Raw genomic sequence first — 23,777 nt, 5'->3', positions numbered from 1 at the left:
TGACTGAGTGAGGTAAGTGAATGAGTGAGTGAGTGACTGAGTGAGGTAAGTGACTGAGTGAATGAGTGAGTGAGTGACTGAGTGAGGTAAGTGACTGAGTGAGTGAGTGACTGAGTGAGGTAAGTGACTGAGTGAATGAGTGAGTGAGTGAATGAGTGAGGTAAGTGACTGAGTGAATGAGTGAGTGAGTGAATGAGTGAGGTGAGTGAATGAGTGAGTGAGTGACTGAGTGACTGAGTGAGGTAAGTGACTGAGTGAATGAGTGAGTGAGTGACTGAGGCTCCTGCAGCATGAGCTCAGAGGACTAAAGCTATTCTCTCCAGAGCGGCGCGGAGAGAAGCTCATCGCACACAGTGCACCTTCACCGCCTCACCGGATGGGCTGCTCATTCAGAGCCCCAACACTCAGCTCTCCTTTTTGAAAGAAAAAAAAAATAAACTAAACGTCAAACATTACTGAGTAAACATTTTGACGCGACTTGATGTTCTACAGAACCGTAAGTGCTGTTCATTCCTTCGTCTCGGTAAAATTAGTGTTTACTTTATAACACTGAATCTAACTGGGAGTGCCAGCGTCTCATGTCAAACACGACTGTTAGCTAGCAAGCTAAAATCTATATGAGTCCCCAATCTGGATTTATACATTCGGAGTAAACGTGGTCACTGGAACTGATTAATCAAACTAAATAGTAAGATCATTAGCTTCGGTTAGAAATGCAGTGAACAGAGCTGCTAGCGTCTCTGGTTTAGCGAGGAAGCTGCGGGGTTTTAGCTAGTTAGCTTTTAGCCGCAAACCGATTTTGTTGGTTTCCCGGAGTGCAGATCTTTACTCATCAATATGTTCGAACAGAAATGGTTTCACAGGAAATTTAGAAAATATAAATGTAATACAGATGTTTCAGGACGTCACTGAATTATCCTGTGAACTGTTTAAACTGGTTCTTAGCTGAGGTTAGCTAAAGATAAATAAATATTGTGAAGCTCCTTATCGAAAGTTGGGTCGTTTCTTTGATGTAACTACACATCTATATATAGCTAGTATTTATATAAATACCCAAGACGTAAGATTTAATTCAGTATGATCTGTCTTAACGCTTTAAGACGCTTTATAACGCGTCTGCATGATATTTTCTTTATGATTTATCTTTAATGAAGTGTCACATTGATATTCCAATGTAGTTGTCTTGGATATGGAGTTTATTTGTCCTGTATTTATATATTTATTTATTTATTTAATGGTAAGAGGTGCTTCATTGGTCTGTGACATAGTTAAGCCTTGTTAGTTTTTCATTAGTATTCATGCTATGGCCTTTGGTCGTTTGACATAGCTTGGTGTGTTTTGTGTGTTTTGGGTAGGAAGATGCAGCCTTGTGTCTCACATCAACCTTTAACAGCAGTGGCCTTTAAAGGAGAGAAGTAGTTTATTTAGGGAATCTATTACATGACCTTGCATGAGATATCTATGTGTCTATGTATGTAGGACTTTTAGTTATTATGACAGTAAAAATTGTGGCACGAGGTACATGTTACGCTGAAATGTTTGTTGCTGGTATGGTGGAACACATGGTTTGTGTTTATGCCAGACAAAGCAAGCAGTACAAAACTGTCGGTATGCTTTTGTTACGGTTCTGAAGGACGTCTTTTAGATGAGATATTTAATTTCTCTTGCATGCTGTATGTGTTTCGCTTCTTCTTTTTCAGATAGAATTAGGAGAAATCTGTACCTTTTTAAAAGCTTCTGCTTTTCTAACCTAAGAAAGGCTCGATTTCAGTAAGAAGTGTGTATTTGTTGGTCTTTATTTGTTGACTGACTACAACTTTTTGGTTTAGTTTTACATTACACTTTATTTAACATACCAAAATATGAAGAATCCTTGATAAGCCCTATAGAGCTGCAAAGATACTTGTGGAAAACGGTTTGGTTCAGAAATACCGTGACAGAATGAAGAAATCACAAAAATCAATTAAAAATGAAAACGTGCGGAAATGGTGCTCATTAACTGACCTGATAATTTCATAAATAAGTAGATGAAATCATTTTTGTGTTTGCATTTTCTTTTTGTTTGTCGCTCACTTCATGACCCAAGTTCAGCATCTCACACATCAAAAAATGTAGCATGTTTGATTCCCTTTCTAGTGATTGAAATCAGACTGAGACCTCCTCGCTCAGATGCTGAAGGACAGGGTGTTCAAGTCCTCACCAGAGTGTGATTGCTGTCTTCACAACTCCCTAAATGAACCATACCAAAGGGGAAAATGCAGCAGGGTTTGAGTTAGCACCCTAAATATAGCATTAGCAGAATAGCTTCTGATTGCAGACTTAATCAGGACTGAACTATGTGGTCTATAGAATGAGTGCAGCAAACTCAATTTCTCCTAACACAAAACCACATGGACAGCAATGGCAGTGACAAATGTTGAAGAAGTGATGGTAAAAAGATTTGAGATTTAAGATATGGGAGACAGAGGACCCAGAGGCAAAGATGGCCGAATGCTGCTCTGAACAGTAATGAATAAAAATGTCAGCGTGTCCTCTGCTGTTGCTACCACATCGTGACGTGATATGTTGGCACATGGTCTTTCTCTTTGTTGTGATGTGATGTTGCTGTCTTCACTTTGTCTTTAACAGAGAAAATTTGTGCAGTGGTGTTGTCACTATTAGCATTAGAGCGTTGTATCCTCCTCCCGATGAGTTCATACGTTTCCCGTTGAACAGAACAGTGAGTCATACTGCAGCTCGATCAGATTAACTCTTCAGCCCTAATGACTAACCAGCCCTGTACAGGTTTTATTACTATTTCCTGTGCTTTCTCTCTCTCTATCTTATAATAATTCGATAAGTCTGATAAATTGTACTTGCATTTTGGCCATACTGTGTAATATAAAAAGAAAAGGTAGAGCATACTCTGTATATAGTATGGAAAGAAGAGTTGGGGCATAAATGAACTGATTGATGATCACGTCAATGGCTTGGAGCACTGTGTAGTGAATATCTGTGCTGCAGATTGTCAGCTCTGGCACCATATAGTGTCTGTAAGACAGGACTGATTTAAAATAGTCTTGATTAGAGTATTGATGATTTTGTCAGCCCTAATATTGGGTAACATGGAGCGTTAATAACCAAACTGTGATATTTAGTACATATAAAAAGCACTTAGCAAAAATAAACATGTCCGTCTTCCTTTAACTATATGATGTGAATTATAGCATGCGAATGCTCTCAGACTAACGCACAGTCGTACAAGGTTGTTTGTGTTGTTTTCTGGTTGCATCATTCCCTGAGGATGTTTGCAAGAGAGAGTGAAGCTCAAGAGAGTTCATTAGTCTCCCAGCATGCTCTGGTGCTTCCTTCCTGGTGGCTGTCACATGTCGGTCTACCAGCCTCTCTCTGTCACATGAAAAGTGAGTTGCTAGCCAATGCTTCCTATTTTTCCTCATGCTGGCTGTTGCCAGAGCAATCATAGCTCTTTTCTTCACTATGTAGATAACAATCAAGTGGCTTCTTATTTTATGTATGTATGTATGTGTGTGTGTATATGTATATGTATATATATATATATATATATATATATATATATATATATATATATATATATATATATATATATATATATATATGACCTTAGATTTAGTGTTGATTTTTTTAAATATTGGAAGCAGGTGTTTTATGTGTCAGCTTTATTCTGCTTGCATCGTTTACTTTCAACAATCCTGTGTTTGCTTTCTCATTTTGAAATCCCCTGCCAGATCAAACTTGCCTTTCTTCATGTCTAGGGTTGGCCAGGAGATCTTGGCAATTGCAATCACAACTTATTTGTGTGGTCTAAAGAACCCCAGTCAAGTAGACTTCTTCTTCTTCTTCTTAAAATAGTCTAAAAACAGTGAGTGCTTCTATATTTATTGTTGGAAATTTTCCTGTAGAAGAACCTTTTTGCTGTTCATTGCATGTAAAAGCCACTTCAGGTTTGTTAATGTTGTTGGTACAAATGTGATTGATGTTCAGATTGAGTTGAATAGGCCAATGAGATTTCCAACATAAATGACATTGTGTTCCTAGTAACCGTCTCCTCTCCCATTTTCCATTGGCTGCTATTGGAAAGCCCACTACTGTTGTCTTTTTTTTTTCAGGGTGGTTCTAGTTAAATTGTGTTATTGTTTTGTTAAGGGCAGGAAAAAAATGTATTGTGAATGCATTTTTCCCCCCTTCATTGAAACCTGTACAACCGGTGTGTGAGCTCCGAACAAAGTGTTGGTGTTTTTTTGTTGTTTTTTTTTACTCTCAGTTTTTTCTATTCAAGACTGAAATGAGAGCCTACAAATGCACGAAGGCAAGGAACAAAACTTGTGATCGAGTCCAACATAGAGGGAAATATTTCTTTGTGTGTGTGTGTAGGATGCGTGAGGAAATGTCGAGTGTGGTGTGTGTGAAGGAGATGGAGGGGCAGGGTGACCCTGCAGAAAAGCTGTCCCAGGATGAGCTGCTGTGTCGGACACGGGAGGTGATGCAGGGGTTGGAGGCTCTGCGTGCTGAACACCAGGCCATCCTCGAGGGTCTGATGGGAACGCTGCGTTGCCTCAAACAAACCCAGGAAGGCCGTGCTGTAGAAGAAAAGACTGTCATGATTCAACGCTCACTGGAAATGCTAGAGCTCGGTCTGAGTGAAGCGCAGGTTGGATGAACATTTCTTACAAAAAAAAACAGCTCTTAAATCTTAACTCTTAAATCATGTTATTCAAGCATTTTGATAAAGAAGATTTAAGAACGACTTTATTATTCGATGTCTCAACTCCACAGGTAATGATGGCTCTTTCAGGGCACCTGAGCGCAGTAGAGGCTGAGAAACAGAAGCTTCGTGCACAGGTATACAGCTACACAAACACACAGTCACAATGTCTTCTTGAGCTATCTTCTCATCCATGTTCTCAGCTTCTTGGTATCTGCACATACAAACACCATTTCCCTCCTTCACTTGTGGACTCTGTGTATAACAGTGTCTGTGTGTCTCAGGTCCGGCGGCTGTGCCAGGAGAATCAGTGGCTGCGTGATGAGCTGGCAGGAACACAGCAGCGACTGCAGAAGAGTGAGCAGAGCGTGGCCCAGCTGGAGGAGGAAAAGAAGCACCTGGAGTTCATGAATCAGCTAAAAAAATATGACCAAGACCTCAGCCCAACAGTAAGCCTAAGTCTATCCTTGCGCATTTATCCCTGTTCTCTTACTCCTTTCACCTTCTTCATGTTTTGCTGTCTCTTTCAGGATGACAAAGACTCTGACTCGAGCAGAGAGACTCTGGATGATCTCTTCCCTGATGATCAGGATGAGCCAGCCTCTGGCAGTAAGTAACTGTGTCCTCTTCTCCAGTTCTTCTCACCACTTAAGAGATTTATTAATTAAATGTGTCTATCCCAAGAGATAACAAACAGGGTCGCTTTCAAATAATGGAACACTAGACACGAATAGGCGCTATAATTGAAGCACAGGGCAGAATCAAATATAAATTTGCGAACTATAGGCCAGATGGTTCATGTTTCTTTGTGTCTTTGTCTCTGTTTTTGAGGTTTCTTTTTTGTTTTGTGGTTGATTAATTGCTCTCTACTCTGTGGAGTACAGATAAAAGGGTCTTGTGGTCTGTGTCATGGAGAAAGACTTTTATTCATGTGGACATTAGCGTTTATCAGATGCAGCCTGTTAGCCTGAACACACTCGGATAGCTTTCTCTTGTGGAAACCATACGATATCTTGCATCTGTGGGAATATAATATAGAGTCAAATACATAATTATTGGCACCTTATATGAAAACCAGTAATATTTTTAGTGTTCTTGCATGGGACAAAACTAAAATTTTAATGTAAATCTGTGATTATATGGTGCACTTGGACAGTACATTGGACATTGGTTTCAAATCAATTGATAACCTCACAAATTGGCCCCAAAGCATCAATGATCCACGTCCATAGTTTACAGAGGGTATCAGGTGCTTTTCTCTAATGCAGTAGAGAAAGATTTAAAAAAAAAAAAAGTGTTTTATCATTTTGTATTTTATATGTATAGTGACTTTATTGTAGTGTACTTCATTGTAATATTGTTTTTAGGTCAAAATCTATCTATTTTCTTGTTGGCCTGAAAGTCTGTTTCTTTTGTTATTGTTCTATTTTTTTAAAACCGTTTTTGGCCAAAATATTTTGTTGCCATTTCTAATCAGTATAGTTAAATGATATGAAACAAGAGACTAATTTTTTCTACCTTGAGTGTACATTGACATTAAATTTCACATTAACAAACTCAAAACATTCTCCATTTATCCTAAAAGAAAGGGCCAGGGTTTCCATGGTAGAAAGTTGCTCTTTTGGGGGTTGTATTAATGAAGCCTCATACATCATACTCAACATTTAAATTGAGTATTTCCTTTGCAAAATGCTCAAGAGCAGCCAGAAGCAAAACGTTTCTCACCGTAAAAGTAAATCTCACTATTGTCTTGTATTCTGTTCTATTGTATATCAATTATGCAATTGCTATGGCTAAGCCTCAGTAGAACATTTATACTTCACTTTTTAAACATATGTTTACAGTTAGAGGTTGTTTTATTAATGCACCAAGTTACTGTCTCACTGCCTCTGTCTCTGTCCATCTTTTTCTCTGTAGTCCAGCCTACACACAGCAGTGCTGTAGCAGCAGCTCAGCAGGGAGGCTATGAGATTCCAGCCCGGCTCCGAACCCTGCACAACCTCGTGATCCAGTATGCTTCTCAGGGCCGTTATGAGGTGGCCGTGCCACTGTGTAAACAGGCACTGGAGGACTTGGAAAAGACCTCAGGCCACAACCACCCTGATGTTGCAACAATGCTCAACATTCTCGCCCTTGTCTACAGGTCTGACCTCTAGAGATACATATGGTTCTGAGTCTTTCACCAGCTCTTGTTCAAAATAACAAAAATTAATTGAATTTGATAAAAATCTAACTGATCAAAATGCAAAAAATAATATGACGACCTAATAAAAGTACATAACCGGTCCAATAAAATAAAAGAAGGGGGCGGATAAAAACTCTGCTCTAATTTGCCTTATACCTGTCAGTCCATTATTCACAACTAAGTTTACAACTCTCTTTGTATTGGTCTTTCTTTTCTTCTTTTCTCAGGGACCAGAATAAGTACAAAGAGGCTGCAAACCTTCTGAATGACGCACTCGATATCAGAGAGAAAACACTGGGCAAAGACCATCCTGCGGTATGTGTGGGTGTGTGTTTGGGGGTATTAACACCTGTTATTTTACACAAAACTTTGAGTGTATGTAAAGGATCGCCTCTTTCAGGGAAAACCTTAGGCAAAGTAAAGAGAGCGTTAGAGAGAATAAGCTATTGGCACAGTATTTATTTGTTTAGGCTGATATGTTTTACCAGTTTATGTGTGGCTCTTCATCAGGACCTGCATCCTCAGTGTATAAAAGAGGTCAGAGAATCATTCTGAACTTTCTGACTCACGTACTTTCTTTTGCCACCCACTTGCGTTGTCTCACATATGCATGGGGATGAGGAGCAAATGTCGGTTAGAAGATGATTATCAAAGACACTGTGGGCTGTTACTGTGTTTAGATTTGATCACCAGGGCTGAAATGATGGTGTTCTTCGGTCAGGTCTGACTCACTCCTGTATACTCTGATGACTTCAAGTATTTGACACAAATCAAAACACTTGTTTGATTTTGTTGTTTTAAGAATCTGTTTGTGTGTGTGTGTGTGTGTGTGTCTTGTCTACTAGGTGGCCGCTACACTGAATAATTTGGCTGTCCTTTATGGTAAGCGTGGGAAATACAAAGAGGCAGAACCACTATGCAAAAGAGCACTGGAGATCAGAGAAAAGGTGGGTAGTGGAGTGGAGAAAGTCATGGTGTTTTATATTATTAGCATGTGTTTAAGGGCATTATATTGCTCATATGGTTATTCTGATGGGTTGTCTATTGTATTTCTTTGTTTTTTGTGTTAATTGTTGTAGCTTAATTTTGCTAAGATATGTATGTTTATACTGTAGGTTACAATCTAAAATAATTGAATCCTTACACTGAGACAGCGTAAAGAATCAGTCAGCTACAATTTTAGGACTTAAGGAGTCGATTATTAAAATTCTTAGTAATTTTGTTAATTATTAACTTTGAGTCTGTGATCGAGAGATTGATATGACAATGTATACATTTTGTTTTACAAATATACTTTTTGTTGGTGAAGTCAAAAAAAGGAACATAATGATTTTATGATTTCAATTTCTTTAGTTTGTCGTTTTGTGCTTATAAAGCCAGAAGAAGAATAAACAGTCTGTATATATAATGAAATAGACCTGGTATGAATGTTTTACAGCCAGGTAAGATTATATGATCACATTACAATACTAGTCTTTGACGTTGCTTCATGTAAAAACCTGTGAAGTGAAATCAGAGCTTTTTCATTCTGGCTTAAACACTCTTGTTTTCCTTCAAGTAATATCATGCTTAATTAGGGTTGCAAAATTCGGGAAATTTTCAAGGCTGGAAACTTTCCATGGGAATTAACAGGAATATATGGGAATTAACGGGAATATATGGGAATTAACTGGGAATTTGAAAAAAATGTAGAGTTGCCTATAACAAGGAACTTAAATGTAGTTTAAAAAATTCTTGCAGCATAATTTTGTTTAAAACAACAAGATTTAAGGCAATTTAAGTTTAATTTGTACCCTGCATTCCTCGGTCACTTCCACACAGCACACTACTTACTGGAGGGCCATTGAGGCCAAACCCCCTGCATGTACTTGCATTCTTCCATAACATGCACAGTAAAACTTTATTTTAGGGTCATTTAAGTAGTTGCTTATAAGCATGAATATTAATAGAATATTGGCTGTTTATTAGTGCTTATTTAGCACATATTAATGCCTTATCCTGCATTACCTTATTCTGCATTCTTAATTGTAACCAATACCTAAACTTAACTACCTTACTAACTCTTAATAAGCAGTAAGTTAGGAGTGTTACCACATGCACAGATAATTTGATAAAAACCCCTCCCCCCTGCAAAAAATCCTCTATATATCACTTAAGGGGGGGATTCACCTCCATTTTCCAGGCCTTGAATACCACAGAAGCAGAGACCAAATAAGCTTGAGAAAAAATGCTTCATTTTACATTTTGATTGGGACTTTTTTAGAAGGGCAAGGGTGGGGGATGCTTTCATTTTACAGCAACCATAGGGAAATATGTTTTTTACAAGTATAATAATGTTTATTATGCTTTTGTGTTACTCAAAGGTATGCTTACAATTAAATCAGTCAAGACATCATTTTTAAAATTTGTATTACCTTGCATGCATGTCTGCTTATGACCAAACAAAATGTTTATTTATGTTTGTATATGATATAGTTTATATACATTTCCAAATAATTCCCATACATTCCTGTAAATTCCCGTAAAGTTTCCAACTTGGAATATTTCCAAAATTCCCCAGATTAAGTTCCCGTGGAAACTTTCAGCCCCTTTACAACCCTATGCTTAATACATTCTTAAACTTGCTTGTAATATTTATTTTTGTTTCTGGATACATTACGTTTTGAAGTCTTAATACTTTGTTTTTAATTAATTACTGTTCTTAAATGATGAAAGAACATTTTGCAAAATGCCGTGCTCAGTTGACAGTCTACAGCTTTAATGTATGTTGAGCTTTATTGAGGAGAACATACATTAAAGCTGTAGACTGTCAACTGAGCACGGCATTTTGCAAAATGTTCTTTCATCATTTAAGAACAGTAATTAATTAAAAACAAAGTTCTCCCAAGACCTTCACTTTTTTCCCCCACAAGTCCTGTGTGCATGTACAAATGGTAATTCTGTCTCTTTTTTTGGCAGTTGTGTTTTTGCACATTTTCTTCATGCACATTTGTTTGTCTTTTTTTTAAGCAGCTGAATGTGTTTGTTTGTGTGTGTATTTGTGTTTTTCTGACAGGTGCTAGGGAAGGACCACCCAGATGTGGCAAAGCAGCTGAATAACTTGGCTTTGCTGTGTCAGAACCAGGGCAAGTATGAGGAGGTGGAATATTACTACCAGAGAGCGCTTAAAATCTATCAGACCAAGCTGGGCCCTGATGACCCCAATGTAGCCAAGACCAAAAACAATCTGGTAAATCCATCAGAACTGTTCAGTGTTCTGTATTTACGTTGTTATAGTTAGTCATCGTAGCTAACTGAAGACCACAGTAAATCTGCAGCAATTTCCTAAATGCATTTGTCTAAATCCTCCACATAGCCTTTACTTTAGTTACATTTACTTTTATTTAAACTGTTTCTGACTCCATGTACTGAGAAGACCTCATGTTTCCATCTGCATCACAGCATGTCTTTCCTTGTAGTGACATTTTGAACTTTGAACTTTTCCTTGCAGTGACATTTTAAACTCAGGTCGTTCAGTGTCCATCTACGGGAGCACATTGCTTTCACATATGGTGCACATGAGTGCATATCATATTTTTTAAGGGGTCTCATTTATCAGCCATGCATTTGCGGATTCGAGTGTAAACTATGCATTCAAACTTTTTTACAAATATTTCTGTGCATAGAATGTGGCTCCATAAAAGTCTTATTCTTGTGCTTTATGGAAGTGTATATTTAGAATTATTCCTGCCCATGCTTAATGATAGAGATATGTAGCTCTATACAAATACATTATACAAGCTCTACAAATACATTGAATTTGAATATGAATTATGAGGAAAAAAAAACTATTAATAGAAATATAATTGACAGTAACTGAGACGGGAGCTCTTCCATTATCAGTTTACATGCAATCACGGCAGCATAATTGACCGTAATTGCAGCTTGCTGTGAGCATGTCAGTCAGCAGACAGGTTACAGGCATAAAGTAAGACCCTAAGGTCTGTTGCAGACAATAGCTGATCTTGCCTTGCTTGAAGATTTGGGACAGATCTGTACAAGCAGAGAGTGTGTTTAAAAGCCACAGGAATGTTTTTGCTCATCGGTCTGTTTTGTTTTTTCATTGCAATATTTGCTGGTCTTCGCCACAAACTCACCCCCAGAGGCCAACAAAACTCAGCCTTCGCATCCTCATACACCTTCAGTCTGTATTGAGTTTTAACCAGGGGCATATTTCAGTCAGGAACTAGAGCCAGACCTGGCATGTCCCGCCCATGAGCTGGATAAGGACCAGTCTTGCGTGCATGCATGCATATCGCTTATGATGAAATAGATTACAACTCAGGCAACAGATACGGCAATATGTGTTTTGTACATCTGCTTGTTGTCAGAATTGACAAGGATGCATTTTCTTTCTCTCACTCTTTCTCTTGCTTTCTTTCTCAGGCCTCATGTTATCTGAAGCAAGGGAAGTTTAAGCAAGCAGAGACTCTCTATAAAGAGATCCTAACACGAGCGCATGAGAGGGAGTTTGGCTCTGTAGATGGTAAGATATTATCTGTTATTAGAAAGTTCTGCTAATTGTGCAGTTGCCTTAACTCTGAACCTGTCTCTGCCTGTCATGCTGAGCAGGGTTTAAAAGCAAACATCTTGTGTTTCTAATCTAAAAGATCAATTGGTGTCTTTTTGATGTGGAATGGTTTTTTTTTTTTTTTTTGTATTTGTGCAGGTGAGAACAAGCCTATCTGGATGCATGCAGAGGAGAGAGAGGAACAGAGTAAAGTGAGGAAGTGAAAATTCACCACTTTTGAATACAAAAATATCCTAAAATGTAACGGTCATAATTAATAAATAATTGTTATATTGTAATATTTCAGGGGAAGCAGAAAGATGGCTCCCCATTTGTAGAGTATGGTGGTTGGTACAAGGCCTGCAAAGTGGACAGGTCAGAATTTTTGTTCCTCTTTTGCATGTTTTTTTCTTTTCCCCCATGGCACAGTCTGCAGTATCAGTCATGTCTGCTGAATTGTTAGCTTTATTTATAATCTTTATATCCTCTTCCATATTTTTCCTGTAGCCCAACTGTAACAACCACACTGAAGAACCTGGGTGCACTGTACAGGCGGCAGGGCAAGTTTGAGGCTGCTGAGACTCTGGAGGAGGCTGCGATGCGCTCCAAAAAAAAGGTTTACTGATCATTTGAGTACTAATGCAAGAATGGAAAAACATTTATTTGGAGTTGGAAGGCCTGTAAATTCTGGCTTGGTAGTACATTAGGAGGAATACTACAAAGCTGACCTAATGTATAGCTGCTCTGAAAGAACTGTTACCTTTCCTAATGTACAATAATGAATGTTTTATCTAGGGCTGGCTGATATTGATATCTTGAACCCATATAAATATTGTATGCATGTGTTCTACCTACCTACATCATACAGGGTCTGGATTCAACCAATAAACAGCGTGTGGCTGAGGTTCTGGGGGATCCAGAGGCTCGGGAGAAGCAGAGCAGCAGAGAGAGTCTAATCTCTGACACGGTGAAGTACGAGAGTGGCCCAGATGGGGGAGAGGAAGTGAGTATGAGCGTCGAATGGAATGGGGTAAGTGCAGCACACACTGCCCAGCCACACTTACATACACAAACACACATTAAGGTGTCTGGTTAATAGGTCAGTAGCAGTACTGAGAGTGAGGGCAACTGTGCGACATCTAAGTTCATTGTTTTTAGTGGATTTTGAAATTCTATGGCACATGTTTATTATGTTTGCAGCCTGGTAGGTTTAGTCACACAGGTCAGATTAATGAATGTTACGATGATATCACTGTTTATTAAACATCAGGGCTTATTTTGTTATCAATCAGGCTTGATGATTTGTTTGTCTGTCTGTCCGTCTGTGCTAGAAAGGCTGAATGTGTCATATACTAATGGTTTATTAGTGTATTATTTAGGCTTTACTGAAGAAATGGGTCCTTTAGGTAATGTGATGCAATATGACAATAATTGTGTATGTAATTTGTTGTAGAGCTTTACTGTAATATTCTTAAATTAACCAGTTTTTTTTTTCAAAAAAGCTTTTTAACCCATTTGTATATTCAGTATGGCATATTAAATAATAATTACTACTAAAGGAATCTTGTAGGTTGAAGTTAGAAAGCCTTAATTTAGCCTTTATTCTTCATGTGTATATCATTCCTTTACTTAGTGTTTCACAATTGCTTCTAAATCCTCTTCTGGTGTTGCCAGATAACAAAACTGTGTTGCATAATACAGGGTTTGTTAGACAACGACACATTTATTACACTATAGTCAATAACCAGGAATGATATAAAATGCCACACTGTTAACTAACACCTTTTTTTGTAGAAGGCACTTAGAAGAAGCTGCAGTATGTTTCTGTCCTGGAGATTTTTAGTATTTTGACCCTCACACCTCTGCTGTAGTCTCTATGAATCTTGGATCTGAACTGTCTGCTTCCTTAGCAACAGCATCAAATCCACCACTCAACATTCCACACCATAACGTTCCTGCTCTCTGGACTGCTGTAGACTGTAGTTACATCCATCAGGCTGGTTAGAGTCTGTGCTCACACACTAATTCTCTCTCTTTTAACTTTTTTCTTGTAGCAATATCCGTCTTTCCCTGTCTGTAATGTAGTGTCTAACAGACTAACAAACCAAACTGAATTTACTCAGCATGTATGTTTACCTTTGTTGACCACTAAACCTGCAGACATTCACAGGGTCTTTATGTTCATATTCATGTTAAGGTTACACATTATATGCTGGCATGGGCTGTGTGTTCTGTACTTCTCTTAAGTGTCATTTTGAGCTGTTATTCTTGTGTGTGTGTGTTGGGTGGATGAACAGTGTGCTTATTGCACTATAATATTTCTATTATTGTCTTCTGATTCATACGTGTTTCCTGCTACTATTCCATCTTAGCCAATCTTTTAAACCCTTTCTTTTTATTATTCTAATTTATCTGCTTTCTTTGTTGCTCCTCTTCATGTCTTCTCACCGTGATTTGGTTGCATGTGGTTTTATTTTTCTGGCTGCTCTTGGTGTTATTGTGTGTCCCTTTGTTTTGTCGGACAGGTCAAAAAACAGGAGGTACTACATATAATATTAAAGCGGTGAAGGGAACCCCAGTGCCTTTGGTATAATTAGTACAGAAATTTTTTGAGAGGTTTTGCTGTTACAGCAACGGGAAATGTTGAATAGTTACAGTTGAAAACGAAAGATTGATGTATAGTTAAAAATGATTAAATAGTAGCAAGGTGTTTGCTGACAATAAGATTAATCTTTATTGCAGTGTGTTAATCTTTTTAAGGCCACTTGAACCTGTAGCAGTTACACCCAGTGTTGCACAGCTGGTTATTTTCATGACTAAGCTATTGGGATGCCTGTCTGATTTTAGTCCCTCATTTCTTGAATCCTATGTTTGGTTCTTTTGAATTTCCATCTCTCTTTTGCTTTTAATCTCTACTAATGCAACATGCTGTTGTATCTCCTGTTGTGCACTCTCTTAATCTCTTTCTCTTTCCACGTCCCTGCTGACACTACTTCCTCTTTTATTCTCTTTCTCTTTCTGCCTATCTCTTGTGCGGTTGTACAGGTGTAACTCCAGGTGCCTTGTTGTGGTTGTTGAACTTATCTTCAGCATGATGGACACTCGCCTCACTTCACTCTGCACCTTTGTCCTTTTCCGTCTGCTCTCTCCGACTGGCTCCTTTCTTCGTCCTCCTGCTAAACCTCATCTGGGCTCTAGCTGGCCAAAGAAGCTCAGATAGGCTTAAACATGGCTTTTTCTCTTTGTCAGAGCTGACTCATATGTGGCACTGTAGAACAATTATATATATTTCCTTGATACTAACGACACAGGAACCGCTCTTGATCTATTTAACTGTCTTTACTCTCTGTGTATCTGTCTGTCAATCTAAAAACACTCTTACGTACTGACTTGTACAGATTTGTGATTGTGTGGTGTTAACACTACTGTGGTGCCTCTTGCATTGCTCTCGTATGTAGTCAATGTTCCGTTTGTCCGAATTTAAACTCCCTTCCACACGGCACCAGAGTGAAAATCCTTTTCTGCTAATTTAGATCTTACAGTGATAATGCATGTTTAGAATAGTATGCAGATCATGTATAATATTAATCTGATGGTCAATGCAGACCATCACACTATATATATGATGACCTAAGGCAAGAACTGATGGTAATTTTGCTTAACACTCATGGACATGACACATAACTCAAATTGTGTCCTACTGCTTCTGTTCTAATATGGACATAAGCCACCTTTAATCTATTCCACTGGACTCACAAATCTTTTTTTTCATACCCTTGTACAAGTCTTATATGTATTTGTTTCTCATTTACTCTCCCTGCTTCTGCCAGCCCCCTCAGTGGGCTTTAACTTTAATTCTGAGTGCTTAATCTGGGACTCACACTAATGGCAGCAGGCAGAGTTTTTCACTCATTTGAGTATCTTCATGACATCTATTTTGTGTGATGTACAGATCTGTGTTTATCCAGTAACCCACACATTGATGCTCACTTTCTGTCCCTTTCTAATTCACATCTTTTTCACTTCTCCATCTATCAGTAAAAAAGAAACTAGACAGCCAAGCTCCCTGTACAGTAGCATGATTATATCTTTTGAACTGCTGTCTAAACTTGGTGTACAGTACTGCCTATTGTTCCCTTTTCTACTTAATGGGTCCTGTAGGTGGTGCCTGATGGATAGACAAAAAGAGAAAATGTAAGGAGTAGATAAGTAGAAAAAAGAGAAACAAATGAAACGAACAGGGACGTGTTTTGGCAGTTGTATGCACATCTTTTCCTATTAGTCTGCTATCTGATGATGCTGCATCTTGTCTTTCCTAACTCTAATAAAACTGACTGTGTGCTTACCACAGCTTTTGCCTGTTTCCTTGTATGTCTCCATACCTATGTGCAAGTCATCTCTTACACTACTCTTGTGCAACTTGACCTGTGTGTGTGTCTGTGTGTGTGTGTGTCTGTTATTAAATGCAATTAATTATAATTAGTTTGGTGGTGGTGGTCAATTTTTTTGTTTTGTGTCAGTGCTCTGTCTTTCTTGACCTGTACTTTTTGTATATCTTGGGTCATTTCCTTCACACCTTACTCGGCTGTTTGGATAAGGAGAAGTGCTCAGGGCACACAACAGAGGAGACTGCAGCAGAGCGAAGAGGGGTAAACCAAACAGGATTAGTGCGAACTATTCAACCAATCACCTAAATGTCACCTGGCTATTTTGTAGAAAATTCATATGAAATTCAAGCATGAAATTTATTTTTTTTTTTTTAATAAAATGATGAAAACAGGATGAAGCTGTCAAATGCAGCTGAAATTCTATGAAATCTGCCTGTCTGCTCACAATATTGTATGTTAATCAAATCACAGACGTTCTTATTGCTTTGGTGTGATGAGAAACAAGAACAATATGATCGTATAAATGAATAGTAATAGCATTGCTAGTCTGGTCATCAGAGTATTACTGAAACTTCACAATGAATATTTAAACCTGTACAAGCATCATCATAATCAGAAATTCAACACAGTTGAGAAATGATTTATCTGTATAGTAATTGCTTGAGAAGCACTGTCTTCATGTATGCACTTGACAGACATGTGCACTGCTTTGTGGTAAATATGAGTGTGTTGCTGACCATGTGTGTAACACTGAAGCCTCTTTATCTGCAGGATGGCTCAGGCTCGTTGAAGCGCAGTGGCTCCTTCAGTAAACTCCGAGCCTCGATTCGCCGGAGCAGCGAGAAACTCGTCCGCAAACTCAAAGGAGGCAGCTCACGAGAAAACGAACCCAAGAATCCTGGGTAACTATCTCTACTACCCCACTTCCCCCTCAGATTATTCCCTTCCCAACACCCCAACCTACCCGGTTACGGACCTGACTCTGGATAGGACCAAACACTAACGTGGTGCATTGTTATGAAACGGCACCGGTGTAATAGGTTAAGACTTAACAGTTTTCACTAAACCCTTGTGGGGACTAGCTTTTTGCTGCAGCAAGTCCCTCACTTGACCTTAAGGAAATGCAATTATCTTGGGGAGTATTGAATGGCCAAGGTCCAAGAAAGTGAACCAAAACAAAAAAGTATTGTAAGATGTCAGTAGAACAAAGCGTAGTGGATGTGTATATAATGAAGCAGAAGATTTCAGGGAATTAAATGAAGTTCATTAAAAAAGGTGTCATGGGACTAGTTTCATGAGGAGTGAGATGGATATCTTATTGAGTCTGGAAAAAAAAACTAGAGAAGAAAATAGTCCTGGAGAGAGACATACAGACTTGTACAGACAAATAGAAACAATATAGGGAATGAGGAAACAGCCCATTCCTTAGACCTCGATGTAGGTAAAAGCCGTATGTTATATTGGCCGCAAAGAACAAATTACTTATTGATGGAACTTTGACAGGACAAAACTGAGTGCATGTAAAAATGAACACTGCTTTAGAGTTTATTATAAAGCATGTGTACATGATCTGCTCTACTAAACACTCTTAATGGATGAAAGGGTTGACTTGCTTGACCTGCAGAACCTGGGTACACAGAAAATGGGGAAACGTTTCCAATGCATTTCACTGAAAGACGAGCCCGCTGGCTGACTCCCTCTCGTGTGTCCTGTTACTTCTGTCATTCATTCAAGCGGTAACATGATATGCCACAATGTCACTAACCTAATTCTGATGTCAGCCTTTCATTCTGTAACCTTCTGGTGTTTATTTATTAAACTCAAAAAGGAAGCAGCATCTTAATATAATGCATGTATTTTTTTCCTGGAGGACCATAATTAAACTTACAGAATAATAAATACAAGTGTTTATTTGTGCATAATGTGTGATCTGTAGTGTGGTCACCCTGGAAAAAACTGTTTCCTTTTTTAGTTACTGTTTGCACATCCTGTTTCAGCATGTTTTTCTAAACCCTTATTATGTTTTAATTTATTTTTAATTAATTGAGTTTTTACATTTTTTTTTATTATTCGTCTTACTGTTTTAGTGTTCATTTTGCCTGCATGGTTTTCTTTTGTATGTAAAGTGCTTTCTGTTTATACTGTTTATTTTAATAAACATTTCCATGCAAATCCGGTGTCTATAGCATACCTGCTTACTCCATTTCATCTCACTTTCTCTGTCCTTCTTTACTTTCATGTTTTCTGCTTGCCCTGGCTTTTTATTCTCTTCTTTATTCTCTCTCTCTGCCATTTGCTATAAACTTCAGTTTTGTTCTCCTTTTGTATTTTGAATTCTCCCACACATTCTTCTTCTCCTGTCGTTTCAGCTCTAGTTCAGAGATTTTTTTGTGGTTCTGATTGTGCCTCCTCTTATTAGGAATGCCCTGTCGGTGCCAGTGTACCCATGGTTACATTATTATACCAGTTAGGGAGTTACCCAGTGGCTTTACTGCATTGTTAAGCTGAAATACACAGACTCTCCAGCAGAGTGAACAAGAATTGAAATTGATTGAAAGAGGTGGCTGGAATTGATAAAGACAGTATAATAGATAACTTGCAAAAAAATGTTATTGGTCTCTTATGTGTCTTCTAACCAACACTCATCCTTCAGCAGTGTCCATATATATTTAACACCAGGCAAGACTACTGCATGCTCCATTGTGTTCATTTTAGCAAGACACATCACATCCTTTTTAAAGAGTAACCTAACCAGTGTGTGAGTCTTATTAATACGGTTAACACACGCACAGCCGTGCTTCACAGCCATTCATACGCTCCACACACATCCCTCACTCCTCCCCTTTGACCTGACTGACCGTGTGCTTGCATGTGGCTCTCTCGGAAGCAGCATGAAGAGGGCCAGCTCTCTGGGGGTTCTCAACGTACCGGACAAACCTGTGGGCGAACTCTTCAAAGTAAGAATCTCTCTCTCTCTCTCTCTCTCTCTCTCTCTCTCTCTCTCTCTCTCTCTCTCTCTCTCTCATATTCATTTGTTCATTGTGCCTTACACTCCTCATGACTTCACTCTCACACTTTTCTCTGATACCAAGTGGGGCCTTGACAAACTGCAACATAACTTTGTCTAAATACATGCGCCATGTATAAGATCACCCGCATATATACTAACTGCTCATATCATATATTGTGACTACTAATTTACACAATAACCTATAGCCATGACACTGATGACTGGATCCCCAATGAAATGAAACCATGAGAAATGAAGCTTAAAGTTATGAGTATTGTAGTGATAAAGAATATGTTCAATATAATTCAATATTTGGATAATTATTCAAATAATTTTACACCAAAACATTGGGTTTTTTTAGTTTATTTTTGCTTGGAAATTACATTTATGTGCATTAAATAAGCAAAGGGCACAAACATTAGATGGCTTTAAAATACACTTAGGGAAAGAAATATATATAAATATATATATATATATACACACACACAAACTACTTACACATATCTACATATGAATACAACCACAGGTCTAAAGGTCTAACAATACTAAAGTCCTCTTACATTAATCTTACATTAGTAATCTTACATTACTTTAGTCTACATTTGAAAACTATGCACTAAATGTGTTTTGAAGACATCTGAACTATGGTATATGGTCCACTCTGATTCTCTGTATGCAACAGAAATTTGACATTTAGTTAAGACTAGTCAGACTTCCTGTGTGGGTGTAAGATGCTGAAAACACATTTCAGTGTCTCATTTTAGAAGTAACTAAACTGTTTTCATACTGTTTTGTGATGAGCCTGAGAACTTTGCTATGTAGTCCTAAAATAGAAAGTTTCTCTCCGTGCCATCGAGCTGTAAGCATTGCTTTATAGTACAAATTGGTGACTCTGTTATAAAGTAGTCTTGATGCATTGAAATTTAAATGTTTGGTAAATTAAAGATACAGTCAAAACCCAAGGTTTATACATAAAGAGATTCAAGCTCAAAATAATAGCTTGAAAAGACAAATTTGTTTCAGCTTTTCTTTGCTATATCAGAGAAATCAAATACTTAGGGCCATCCACATGCTTCTCACATTTTTGTGCCAGACGTTTTGCCGGTTCCTACTGAAAGAACTGGTCAGATCTCAGTCAGGTTTGTAGGCCTTATTGTTAAGACATGCTTTTTCAGTAAAGTGTATAATCTTTCTTTGAGGAAAAAAGTAAACTCAAACAATTGAACAGCTCAGTTTCATCTGACGGGGGGCACGGTGGCTTAGTGGTTAGCACGTTCGCCTCACACCTCCAGGGTCTGGGTTCGATTCCCACCTCCACCTTGTGTGTGTGGAGTTTGCATGTTCTCCCCGGGTACTCCGGCTTCCTCCCCCGGTCCAAAGACATGCATGGTAGGTTGATTGGCATCTCTGGAAAAATTGTCCGTAGTGCGTGAGTGAATGAGAGTGTGTGTGCCCTGCGATGGGTTGGCACTCCGTCCAGGGTGTATCCTGCCTTGATGCCCGATGACGCCTGAGATAGGCACAGGCTTCCCGTGACCTGAATGAATGACAGTTTCATCTGACATGATTCCAAAAGGCTTCAAACCTTCTTAGGGTTTTGTTGAGTCTTTTTGGACTGAGGTTCGTTCATTCTTGGGAGTTTGAAAGAGTTTGAAATTTTCTGGAAAGCTGCAGTGTCTGTGTAATCTCAAGATTTGTGTATTTGCATACAGTTGTTTATACACGTGCTTGTGATGCCGTCTGTTGAATGGAACTTGCTCCTGAGAAGATATTGGCTGTGTGGAAGTTTTTTTTTTTCATATGTTACCAAGGTCAAAAAAGGCACATTCTCTTAAGGTAGGCCCTCTTACAGCCACAGCTATAATCCCAATTAACTCCTAAAAATGCTATTGGGGAATTTATCAAATGTTTTAAACACAAGTTGGTGCTTCTGAAGCTGCAGTTGTGTTGTACTGAATTAAAGCTGGAATGTAATGTGGAAATGAGATGGAGATGTGAGATTGAATATCTTTAGCCTAGATGTATATAAGCATTGGCTGTAAATAAGTAGGAGATTCTTATTGATTTATAATGGTCTCAATGGTATGTTTATACTCAGAAAAGGAAAGTATATAAAGAGTTACATTTTTGAAATCTACATTTTCTCTTCACTCCTTTATCATGAACAGGAGCGAAATAATCGTCTGAGGAAAAGTCGGGACCTGAGTGCCAGTCACACTGACCTAGCGCATTGAAGCTCTGCATAGCACATGCTGATGAAGTCGAGATGGTTCAGTCAGGGCACAGAGTGAAGCGACTTCTACACCCTTCTCTCAGCATTTTTTTTTTTTTTTTAATTTACACAGGAAACCCTTTACAGATATTTACCTTTATTTCCCTTTACGCTCCAGAACAAAGTAAACAAATGTAACACTAGAAATTCTATGGTCAACTGCTGAACAAGTGAAACTACCAGTCATGCATTCTTAACGCACTCCCAGCCCCGAACAACTTGACCATTGAACCTGCAGGTGAAACTTATGAAATAAAATTTAACTTGGCACATTATTCGGTCTCAGGTTAGGGATTGACACATATATTGCACTTTCTCCCCAACGATTAATGTTCTATATGTTTGTGTTTCTTCTTGTCTAATGTGTGTGAAGGATCTAGTAACATACAGTAACTGTGTGATTTGTATGGGTGCTTATAGTTGTTACAAATGTGCTTTATTCCCTTTTGGTCATTTTCTATCCCATTCATTTCAGTAACACTAGATGTTCATGTTCATAAGTTTTTCCTGCATTTACTGGACTTTTTTTGTGGTAAGTTATGAACCACACCTATTTTAAGGTCTCTGTTTACATTCTGTAATGTTGATTACGGCATTGAAGTTTTTTCTTTTGTTGTTCGTATTTTTGTTGAGACTCAGCCTACCCATAAAGCCTTAAATGGTCCACTAACCAGATGTTTCTCCTTCAAATGTCCATAATTACGAATGTGGATCAAAGAATGAGTACCAAGAAAAACTGCACTTCACTGGTCTGGGGAAAAGGCTGCCAGTTGAGTTGTTACTTCTTTATCTGTCACATTTTAATAAATAAATATATATATTTATATATACATATTAAAATATATATATTGTAAATATATCTGATAGAAAAAATATTTTGAAAAAGATACACAAGAGATGTATTGACTCTTTTAATCAACGCTGATCGCTAAATCTAATCTCTAATTAGCGATTGAGATGTTTTCTGATTGGTTAAAAGTCAATTACAATTTATGATTGAATGATATAAATATATATTGGTTCAAAGAGTGAGCCAATTTCCTAGAATAAAATTGGACCACTGAAGGAAAGGTTCAACTCTGCAAACATCAGTGAGGAAAACGAATAACGTTCATACAGGTTTCTTACAGTATACACTGCATGTATATCTGCATTGGGGCTGCTTTTCTGCATTCTGACAAAGTGCAATATTGTAGCTGCTTTGTGTGTTTGTTCTGTTTGACTTTATATGTATATGAAATTGGACTGACAGAAGCCGCTTGGCTTGTTGTCTTTGTTAATAAATTTGTCAATCTCTCTTCATTCTTGTGCGTCTCTGATACATCCTTCTTCTATCTTGAGTTGTTAATGATATTACATGTAAGTGTCTAGTTGTGTGTTTATAATGCATTCACAGAATGAACATCAATCGCCTTGAAGATGGAAATAACTTCGGTTGTTAGCAAATGTATAAAGTTTGAAGTTTTGATTTTTTGAAGGCTGTTGAGCAGAATCTGAACAGCATAGATTTTGATGAATTCCTATTTGCAGGGTTACTTGTAAAGTGTTATTGTACACAGTCAGGTCATAAAGTGGATTTCAGAATTTTGTCCAGCACACAGCCTAAAATAAATCCTAAATTATCACATCATTTAATATCTCAAACAAACATTAAAATGCTTTTTGTTTAGATTCTTAATTGTTGAAAACTCACAAGCCCAAATTTAAAAGCCTTCTGAACTTACTGAGCTACTATTTGACAGATGATACAGTATAATAATTGAATGTTCTGGGGTTTTAACTTCGTCCTTCCTTATTTTGAGGCTGTGTTGGCTAGAAATCTTTAAACCTGTCACAATGGATTGAAGTTTGGTTCTGTGACTGTTGTGTGTTAAAATTGCACATGAATAAACACAAAACATGGTAATCACTGAATGCCTACTGAATTCTAACCATCAACATCAGCCATGCTTTAAAATCAGAATGTGTGCATTATGCAGTTTTAACTGAAATTGTTAAGCAGGGAAGATGGTCAGTAATCTCAGGGTTTGTTGGGTTTCTCACATAGGAAAACTAACTTTAGCATTAAACATATCAGTTATTGTGGAAGCTTATGAGTGGAACTTTACATCGAAAATAAGAGCAACACAAACAGACTTTATAATGTAATAGGGCACTTCTCACTCACTCACTCATTTTCTACCGCTTATCCGAAGTACCTTGGGTCACTGGGGGGCCTGTGCCTATCTCAGGCGTCATCGGGCATCAAGGCAGGATACACCCTGGACGGAGTGCCAACCCATCGCAGGGCACACACACACTCTCATTCACTCACGCAATCACACACTACGGACAATTTTCCAGAGATGTCAATCAACCTACCATGCATGTCTTTGGACCTGGGGAGGAAACCTGAGTACCCGGAGGAAACCCCTGAGGCACGGGGAGAACATGCAAACTCCACACACACGGCGGAGGCGGGAATTGAACCCCCAACCCTGGAGGTATGAGGCGAACGTGCTAACCACTAAGCCACCATGGTAATAGGGCACTTTTACCTCTAAAAAAGTTCTAATTTAAACAATGAGATTATTTTTGGGGAGTTAGCTAAAAAATTATGGACTGTATGTCCTGCAGTAACAGGTTTTATGCTTGATTCAGATGAATTAGA

The 23,777-nt window shown here is 38.2% G+C and overlaps 1 protein-coding gene across 12 annotated transcripts; it reads left to right on the top strand.

The window, feature by feature from the left end:
* The first annotated feature begins 305 nt into the window (after window positions 1-305).
* On the top strand, window positions 306-22,429 carry klc1a (kinesin light chain 1a). Of its 12 annotated transcripts, none has more exons than XM_060872384.1 (18): window positions 306-496; window positions 4,393-4,669; window positions 4,795-4,860; window positions 5,008-5,172; window positions 5,254-5,332; window positions 6,641-6,866; window positions 7,136-7,223; window positions 7,754-7,855; window positions 9,964-10,137; window positions 11,334-11,433; window positions 11,617-11,669; window positions 11,765-11,832; window positions 11,965-12,073; window positions 12,326-12,460; window positions 16,056-16,106; window positions 16,617-16,747; window positions 18,736-18,802; window positions 21,024-22,429. In XM_060872384.1, the coding sequence occupies exons 2-18, from the start codon at window positions 4,394-4,396 to the stop codon at window positions 21,087-21,089; spliced, it is 1,956 nt and encodes a 651-aa protein (XP_060728367.1). In that variant the 5' UTR covers window positions 306-496; window position 4,393; the 3' UTR covers window positions 21,090-22,429. The 12 variants fall into 12 exon arrangements, 10 of the variants coding, with proteins under 10 accessions (XP_060728367.1, XP_060728371.1, XP_060728372.1 ...); XM_060872385.1 differs by lacking the exon at window positions 306-496 and adding an exon at window positions 529-688; XM_060872386.1 differs by lacking the exon at window positions 306-496 and adding an exon at window positions 3,258-3,401.
* The last annotated feature ends 1,348 nt before the right edge of the window (window positions 22,430-23,777 follow it).

This window comes from Tachysurus vachellii, chromosome 6, assembly GCF_030014155.1.
Source record: "Tachysurus vachellii isolate PV-2020 chromosome 6, HZAU_Pvac_v1, whole genome shotgun sequence".
NCBI classification, from domain to species: Eukaryota; Metazoa; Chordata; class Actinopteri; order Siluriformes; family Bagridae; genus Tachysurus; species Tachysurus vachellii.
Note: the sequence above shows the minus strand (reverse complement) of the source record. Positions and strands in the feature narration are given on the sequence as shown.